At 42.6% G+C, this 10,000-nt stretch overlaps 1 protein-coding gene across 1 annotated transcript in view; it reads right to left on the minus strand.

Annotated features, from left to right (window-relative positions):
* The window catches only part of galnt9 (polypeptide N-acetylgalactosaminyltransferase 9), a 100,031-nt gene that overhangs the window by 18,971 nt on the left and 71,060 nt on the right, over positions 1-10,000 (minus strand). The window contains exon 6 of the mRNA XM_063194421.1: positions 5,806-5,923. Coding sequence (XP_063050491.1) covers positions 5,806-5,923 — 118 coding nt within the window. The remainder of the gene's footprint in view (positions 1-5,805; positions 5,924-10,000) is intronic.

The following is a 10,000-nucleotide window of genomic DNA, read 5'->3' on the forward strand; positions in this document are numbered from 1 at the left end:
GCCAGTAAAAATCAATACAATTTGTACTGATTTACAATACGGTTTTTGAGCGGCGTTTGGGCGGGATTTGATCAGACACATCTAGCAACACTGGTCCCGGGGTAGAATCTATGGCATGTTGTGTGTGTGTAGTATGCGCACATTCTCGCAGCGGCTTAACCTTTAAGAGTGTGGGTTTTTGAGCATTCTGTAAAAAGAATGCGTTCTATAACAATGCAAGATTCTACAATTCCATATTGTATTGAATGACGCCCAGAATTCTATAGAACTTTCACTGCCCGAACATTCCTGTCACACCGGTGTGACGGTACACTCTTAAAGGTTTTAAGTGTGAGGATTCATACACAGCTGTGCTTGTATTTTCCACTGAGATATACAGAGTGAGGCTCCATGGTAAACACAGCAACAATGAATGGTTTTCATTACCAGGCCCGCTGACAGGGGGGGGTGTTCGACAAAAAGGTATGTTGTCCCGGGCACATGGAGAGAGGGGCCCCAGAATTGGGTCTTCACGGCATTGTATGTATTGAGAGGTCCTTGGCCCAGACAAGGCTGTCAGCGGCCCTGTTCATTACCAGCGTGTGTAGTATTGAGTATGCATGCTCATTATGCATACTTCACCCTCCCATGTGCCATAAACATACACAGTAATTAGTCCCTGTGGCATAGCAACGTGCATATCTACTTCACAGAACCCCTTTTAATTTGACAGCCCAGTAACACCAGCCTTTTAACTCCTCAAATTGCTTAAAAAAACGCCTTGAAGACAAAATGGGTTATCCAAACATGTTTGGATAGCGCTCACTCTTTTCTGTACAGTTGGAGTAGCTTGTACTTTACTGTACTGCACAGTAGTGTTGCAGCTTACAGGAGGAGAAGTTTTCAGTAGATGCCTCGTAATGACTGCAATCCCCTGGAGGGTAACCCTTCATTCCCCCAAATGGAGGGGAGCAGGAGCTGTAACAGCAGCTACATTTCACCCAACTCAGAGTTATTTTCCAAGTTACTGTACAGTCGGATTCATGTCCAGTTGGAGTGCTTCCTGGAACTGCTACAGTAGTTCTTAGTAAAGATGGTGTTCTTTGGTGACAGGCTTGTTTGGTTTTAAAAGTTGAGGAATATTAATATTGTTTATAGTATGCCTGTATTTGGATGGGCATAACATTATTAAAACATTTTGACGTGTTTCGGCATGAAGCCTTCGTCAGGAAGTGAGCCTTTACTGTACAGTCGTACTTATTTTTTCCCCTGCCCACATACCATGTGACTTCCATGAGATGTCCAAGGTGTTAATGTGTGGGCAATTATGTAATAGAGATTGCCCAGACCTGGCAAAGAGCAATCATGGTGCCGTCAAAAAAACATGGTAAAACATCAGTGTCTCCTGCTGTCTTATTCTTATGTGTGTGAAGATTCCATATATAATCAAGGCTGGACTGGAATCGGAAAACATCTTTGCCCCCCCTGTCAAAACAACTTTGACACAGCCCAGCCCATCACAAAGCCTCCTGGTTTTCTGATATGATTTGAAATTGTATTCTATGATATTGTCATTAGCTCAGCCCTTAGTCTGCTGTCTATATTACTGTAAAGATCTTTCTTCTGAATTGAGGGCCAGTATCTAAGAGAAACAAACAAAAAACAAACAAGCAAGCTAACTAACTTACTCATTAACTAACGAAAAACAACTGCATCGGCCCTACCTACCAGTATGCCAGATGACCAGTCCAACCCGCATAATCACTGTGGATGAGAGTCACGGCTAAGCTCTTTGAATGTTCTGCTCTTCCTGCTTCACTTTGCCTGATGAAGGTCTAGCGATTGAAAGCTTGCAACTTCAGTAAAGCTATTATGTGTCTTGTTCATGTGACATCAGAAACCTTCGATTCAATACATTCGAAGCAGGTATACAGTCAGTAGCATTTGGTGACATAGACATAAACTCACACCCACTGTTTTCGATGTAAAACCAGTAGACCCTGATACACTCTTTGCTTCAAAGCTGAACTTGTTTGACGTAATTAAGCTAATTGCGCAGACTTGAAGGGTGCAGATTTTTTTTTCAATAAACTGAGAAGTTGAATATGAATATATCTTTATTGCCCCAGGGGGAATTTGTTTTGCGTTTTGGGAGTTCATCCAAATTCTGCACCTCAGCTACAGATAAATGGCGCTGGTGACATCTGACTTCCATTCTTACTGCTTTCACCATAGTGTGGAGCGGAAACAGGGACATGCCTGCAACAAGGCACCGTACAGTACAGCATAGTAGTGGGTAACAACATAATGCCGGCATAATTGTCAAGGGAAGAAAAGGGGTGGAAATTATGCATTGTCATTTTCATTCACGTCAAAAACCCATCAATATAATCGCCCTAGTATATCCGTGAAGAGTGATGGGTATTTCAAAAACCTCTCTCTGGGTTGCATCCAGGCAGCCCCGCATTCAATACACTGCAGCAATTATGTTTTGTCATCCAGCATAAATGCACTCACAGGCTCGCAATGAATAATGCATGCAGCGCTGTTTGGTTAAGTTAGTTAATCACCACGGCACTTGGTAATGCTTCTGAATGTGGAGAAGGAGAAGATTCACAGTCTTGCCCTTGCCCTGGTGGTGGTGATGAAGTCCAAAAATATGGGGGATGAAGTGAGTAGTAAATAACATTGACTGCATTAAGCTGAGCGGATTGATTCCAGCTCGGTAAATAATGTATGGATGTATTGGGAAAAAACAAGTGCGTGATCGATACAGAATGGCTTAACCACATTGTTGGATGGAGGGGGGTGAGAGGAGGTGATGGTGAACCAGAGCACACACTGCAACACTGCACATCCTTCCACGGCCTATTATACAAGCACACATTAATCATAAAAAAATATGAACTTGGGGGGTGGGAAACATGAAGTCAATTTCAAACAGATTACGAAAAAATAAATTTGAGATGACATTTTTGATACCTGCAATATTCACTGTGAATAGTAAATAAATCTCTTCGTCCTTCCTCCTCTGAGTGCTCTCTCACTCTACAATAATCAATCTTGTCTTCCATGCATCATGCCTTGTCCTCAGGACAGCAAACTAAAGGTCAATTTTCTTCACTCTCCTCAAATTGGATTCATTTGTTTTTGATTTAGCCGCTGTGTAGTGTTGCACCGGAGCCAAGCGTGCCACACAGTTAGCAGAATTTGTCATTAGCCTTGCACACACACTGGATATGGGTGCAATTTACTGGGGGTTGAAATTGCCTTGCTACCACAGATGGTAAGGAGGAGCCTTAATATCTGTTTAGTAATGGTAGCCCTGTCCTCTGAAGGTGACTGTGTTGTCTCCTAACTAGAGGAGCGCATGAACGAAAGGACGGACAGCCTCTGGCTGTCAGTCACATTGGAAGGGTTGTGACATTTTTGACAGTTTTTAAAATTCAATTTGTAAAAATTCAAAGCACTATTATAGCTTCACAACGAATAGGCCTACCTGTATGATTTAACTCAGCCTGGTAAAGATGTTTTCACACCATAAGCAGACTTACATACAACTCAACAATCTGCATCCCAATCCAGACAGAAAAAGTCCTTTAGGCCTGTTTTTTTCTTTATAGATGATTTGTCCTTCAAAAAAATCCCAACTCACAAAATAACATAAAGGGGAAAAAAACGTCTAGGCGCTATGTCTGTGCAATTAAATACACAGCCTTAAATTGCAGCCTGCCTGCCTTATCATAAGTCCAGTATTTCACAATGTTCTTGGAACCTATTCTTTAAGTACTAAAAAGAAGAAGAAGAAGAAGAAGAAGAAGAAGAAGAAGAAGAAGAAGAAGAAGAAGAAGAAGAAGAAGAAGAAGAAGAAGAAGGAGACCAGCAGTGCATTACTAAGCCCTTTGAGGAGTGTTGCCAGGAATCCATTTAGTGAGACGGGCGGTTGCTAAGGTTGAAGAAGAAGACAATAAATTATAAATACTCAATAACCTTTCACACCGGGCCGCAGCCTTCACAGGCAGCCAGGCAGCCAGGCAGCCAGGGAGGGAGGGGGGGCTTCTGAGATTCCCTGGCAGGGGAGAGCAGAGAGGGCTAATTGTTATACATGTCCATGTCAATCATCGCTATCCCAAACGGCAGAACCTCGCTCGCGGTTCCTCGCTCATAAGGCAGCCCCAGCCTGCATGGGCAGCTTCAGAGGAACGTCTGTTCCGTTGCCATGTAACAGTAAAGCAATTAAAGGTATTTGACGGCTTTTGTGCGGAAAAAAAAATGTAATTGTCATTCTGCTGGGGGAAAAAAAATCATGTCATGAATATGTTCATAAGAATGTCTGCGTCTGTGAATTTTCTTTCTTTTTTTCAAAAATTGTTTACTTCATTCTTTTATGCTAGAAGCTAAAAACTCATTATGTGCTGCATGTAACTGTCAGAACAGGAGGTGCGCTATAGAGCTGTGCATTACCACCAAATGGTCCTTCAGTTTTAAAAGCTGTAATTTGCAAGTCTAATGCGCTATACCTTTTTTTGTCACATTCAGCAGATTGCTCCATATGGTGATCCCTGTTTTTCAAATTTGAGTGCGAGCTGAGAATAAGAGCAACTCTTATGTTTGTGCCCAAACCTGGTGCAGTTAATGGCAAGCCAGGGGTGAATTTCTCAAAACCAAAGTTGCTAACTACATTAGCTACTTTACTGTTTTCAATGCATTTTCCCATTGGCAACTACCGAAGTTGCTAACAACTTCCCTTTTGAGAAACTCACCCCAGCAGAGTGGGCAGACCCATAAACAAATCACAGCCAATTAACACACCGCCTGAGGGGTGTGGAAGGGGTGGGGTGTGATTTGATTGGCTGCTGGGTTGCTCAATCAATGTCCTGCCACCAGAACTGGACTGTGTCCTGCAGATGTATTTGTCCATGCTACCAGCTGACCCAAACCAATGAAACTGATAGCAAAACAAAACAAAAACACTTTCAAACAGATGGGTCCATACCTGAGTCTTAATTGACCTCAGGAGATAGATATGGTACTATATGCTTTGGAAATCAAGAAGGGGGAAAAAAGTATTTATAGTAGTGCACAGCACACTGGCATTCCACTTGATCAACTGAAGCAGTGCTCAAATCTAAACAGGCCTGGGCCTCTCACCCTGCACTGACATATGTGAAGCGTAAAATTCAACTTATAGCAGCGATTTGCATTTCCCAGGCCTTGAAGCCTTTAAGCCAAATGCACACCGCTTAGAAAAAAAAAATCACCTCACCCCAGTCACAGCCACACATTTTCTGGCTTGGCGCGGTTAAACAGCTGTTTGTTGACCCTCCAAGCACTCTGGGGGTTTATCCCTAACCCCACCCCCCCATACCCACATCCCCCAATCCCCTCGACAAGCCTGCAGCAGTCTGCAATACAGTGAATCCACAAATCCATCCAATGAACCGCTCCACACTTCCCCCAGCCACCTCGCTTACCCCGCATGTTTTTGATGCATATAGTGAACCTTCAGAGACAACTTACTTCAGAGGAGTAAATGAAGAGGTCTTTTCCAAAACACCATAAATGCCAATTCAATGCAATTGTCATAAGTACATTTTTTAACTTGATTTTTATGTAGCATCCGGGTAATTGGAACTGGCTTTGTTACCTTATTTTTCCTTGCTGAGTTCAAAGATAAAAATATATTATTTTTCTGATATTGAACAAAAAAATCATCTGTGAATATTTTTGAAAATTGATATACAGCGTTTTGGCGGAAAAAAGCTCTTCAAATGTTTGCAGAGAAAAGATGAATCACAGCAACGATTACATACTACCGGTACTTACCCTCATGCCCAGTTCAATGTTTTCACCCCCGTAGACCTCCATGCCTGGATCAAGCAGGCCGATCTCTCCAAAGTACTCCCGGTCAACCACGAAGGAGCAGCCAATCATAGCTGGTGTCCTAGATTCACAGATGGGTTCACAAAGACAGAGACAGACAGAGACAGGCAGGCAGACAGTCAGTCGGGGTTTGTACGCAGACATAGCAGGAGTGGAAATCAAAATAAAAAAAACAGTAATGCCTCGCAGTAATCTAAAAATAATCGTTTGGATTTCTAAGCATTCTGTACATACGTTGTTAATCTCAACTGGCTATCCAGTAAAAGATTAAAAACAGCCATGGGTGAGCCCTCAGGCTAACTCATGGAGAATGTTTGAGTAGACAGAGAGCAGCATACCATTTTTCCCCTTCGTACTTTATTTAATGTACCTATACTTGGACAAAGAAAGCAAACATCTACCGTACTGCTAGGTGCTATTGATATTTGGTGGAGAAAATATTGTGTGATATAGCCACCACTTCAGCAGTGTAGATTATTCACCCATGATATATGATGACAAAAGTAACATTGATGACGCTCTAAATGGAATTGTTTTTCCAGTACTCTATTTAATGTACTTTACTTAAGCAGTCGAGGGTTGAGGGTACTCCAACAGTATGCACTATTGATATGTTGTGGAGAAAAGATTGTGTATTGAGATTGAATATTGGTCTCCCTATACATAGATGCCGCTTCATCAGCTCAGACTATTTACTATACATAGTGATATACAATGATAAAAATATCATTCATCTAAATGGGATCATTTTTCTTGCTACATTGTCATTGTACACCCTAAGTGACAAGCGCAATGCTATCTCATTATCTGTATCCTTGATGCCAAGACCATTGAGAAAAGGTCATCATGTGATGAATATCACTCCAATATTACTTTGTGCTACTTGCCAGCAAACGCGGCTCCACCTTTTCTACACATTCCGCACGCAGCAGGAGGACACACAGTACGGATAGTAAATTCTAGAACGCTCCTTCTTCCTGTATTCTCTACGGCATGCTAGCTAGCTCGTTCTTTTGTCTCCAAGTCTTTGCCTGAAATCAATCTTCTCTACTTCCTTGCATTTTATGTATGAGGAGAGAGAGAGAGAGAGAGAGAGAGAGAGAGAGAGAGAGAGAGAGAGAGAGAGACAAAGGGAGAGAGAGAGAGAGAGAGAGAGCGGGTCACCAAGTCTCCAAGGAGGCCATCAGCGGGGTTCAGGGCTCGGCAGACGTGCAGATGGGGTGGGAGGGGGGTTAGAGGCACCACCTCCACCCGGAGCTCGGAGGGTGAGAAGAAAAAAGACATGTACGCATCTGGCAACCACGATATGGATGATTCGGAAGCAGCAGGCTGCTGGCTCCTTCCTTCTCCTACGAGAACATGATGTGAGGAATCCCTTCTACACCACGAGAAGAAGAGAAGAGAGGGGGATGCTACTGCTGACTGAGTAAGGAGCACGGATAGAGAGAGTGAGTGAGTGTGTGCGAGTGTGTGTGTGTGTGTGTGTGTGTGTGTGTGTGTGTGTGTGCATGTGTGTGTGCGTGCATGTCTGTGTGTGTGTGTGTGTGTGTGTGTGTGTGTGTGTGTGTGTGTGTGTGTGTGTATGTGTGTGTGTGTGTGTGTGTGTGTGTGAGTGAGTGTGCGAGCGAGTGTCAAACAGCTGTTGCCTCACTCTTGGCCGGATTATGCAAGTGTGCGAGGCGTATCCAACCACACTCAACAGCGTGCGTGAAGCTCTACAACTAAAAATAAAATGCTATTCTGTTCTCAAAGGGCTTGTGGACAAATTTGCGTGAACAGCTTGTTGGACTAGCAAAAGTGTTACTATGATCCTATTCACATCTGGATGGACACTTCTGGTGTGAAAAACTCAAAATGAGACTATAACTCAGAAGAATGAAGCTATATCTACTGTATTAAGCATGAGAAAAAGGATGGTATACCATCATTTCTATTCTTTCAGGTCTGCATACATTTCGATACATCTATCACTACTCATGACAGGTACTCAAGGGTGTCGTTCAGGGAGGTAAAGCATGACTAAGTCACCAGGGCCCAATGAATATAGGGGAACCACACACAGTCTGATGTATGTACAGTATATCACGAAAGTGAATACACCCCTCACAGTTTTGCAGATTTTTGAGTATATCTTTTCATAGGAAAGCATTACAGAAATGTCACTTTGACAAAATGATTAGTGACCTTTTAACAACATATTTAACCGCTTAAATGTCTTGTTCACTCAGAAAACAACAAAATACAGCCATTAATGTTTGAACATGTACTCACAAAAGTGAGTACACCCCAGATTAAAATCCGGTAGAGAAGGGGCTATGTTGGCTCGAATCGTCTCGAAATGAAAAGGGATGACAAGGGAGGTCATCAGTGTGCGTTTCAACCTTTCTTTGCATTGAACTTTTAAATTTTGAGTCTGCATCTGGCTTAAATAGATTGGTGTGAGATTTGAATGCAATCCTATGGAGAATATCATGATCTGCTTCAGTAGTCACAGTGCATGTTGACATGTATGTTTCTTTTAGGTGTATTTCAGATTGCCAATGTTGACAGCATTCATGCATCCCCAAACCATGTCAGTCCCACTACCATGCTTGGCTTATGAGAGGATACACCTTTTTTGTAAAACTCACTTGTTTACCACCACACATGCTTGACACCATCTAAAGCAAATTTGTTTATCTTGGTCTCAAGAGAGATGAACAGACCAAGGATATGGATCACTGGAACCATGTCGTGTGATCTGAAGAGACCAAGATAAACAAATTTGCTTTAGATGGTGTCAAGCATGTGTGGTGGTAAACAAGTGAGTTTTACAAAAAAAGGTGTATCCTCTCATAAGCCAAGCATGGTAGTGGGACTGACATGGTTTGGGGATGCATGAATGCTGTCAACATTGGCAATCTGAAATACACCTAAAAGAAACATACATGTCAACATGCACTGTGACTACTGAAGCAGATCATGATATTCTCCATAGGATTGCATTCAAATCTCACACCAATCTATTTAAGCCAGATGCAGACTCAAAATTTAAAAGTTCAATGCAAAGAAAGGTTGAAACGCACACTGATGACCTCCCTTGTCATCCCTTTTCATTTCGAGACGATTCGAGCCAACATAGCCCCTTCTCTACCGGATTTTAATCTGGGGTGTACTCACTTTTGTGAGTACATGTTCAAACATTAATGGCTGTATTTTGTTTTTTTCTGAGTGAACAAGAAATTTAAGCGGTTAAATATGTTGTTAAAAGGTCACTAATCATTGTGTCAAAGTTACATTTCTGTAATGCTTTCCTATGAAAAGATATACTCAAAAATCTGCAAAACTGTGAGGGGTGTATTCACTTTCGTGATATACTGTAGATAGCCCTATATGGCTGGAAGTGGTCCATTGGAGCTGCTTGTACATAGGGCCCACAATTTGCTGCTATACTCCCCTGCATGCGCTACATCAGGTTTGGGTAATCTTATTGGCATGCATGGGTAGGATTGTGGTGAGACATCTTTACAATTGAGGAAACATACGGTTACACATACAGTACCACACACATTAGGCCTATCAAACAGCCAGTAGAAGAGGTAAATAACAGTAATACCACACTGACGTACAACATGTGGTTGAGAAACACGTGGCTACAACAATAGCCTACATAAAGTGTTTTGTGTACTGTAGTTATTGAGCCACGGTAAGTGCAGGTAACTACAGAAAATGGCCATGCGCTTTGTGCATGACATGTGCATGACTCTTTGCCGCGGCGCTGACAGCTTTCACTGGGCCCAGGACAAAGTCATCTGAAAGGGCCCCCTGCCAAATACTTGGGTTGTAATGGGGACCCAATTCTGGGGCCCCTATGTCACTGGGCCCGGGACGACAAACCCCTTTGTCCCCCCCTGTCGGCGGGCCTGTACGGCGCAATGCTTTTCAGAGACTTGAAAAAGAAGCCCATAGAAAGAAACCCTTATCACATACCACGAGACAAGGTAACCTATATTCAGGGACATGTGATTGACGTTCATCCTTTCCTATATAACATAATGCAAACAGAACATCCTTTAATCTTCTCCCTTTAATGCATAGGCCTAGTTCGTGCAGAAGCACTTCAGTGTAGCACTCAGATAGCCTACTATAAAAGATGAAT

This window comes from Engraulis encrasicolus, chromosome 3, assembly GCF_034702125.1.
Source record: "Engraulis encrasicolus isolate BLACKSEA-1 chromosome 3, IST_EnEncr_1.0, whole genome shotgun sequence".
NCBI classification, from domain to species: Eukaryota; Metazoa; Chordata; class Actinopteri; order Clupeiformes; family Engraulidae; genus Engraulis; species Engraulis encrasicolus.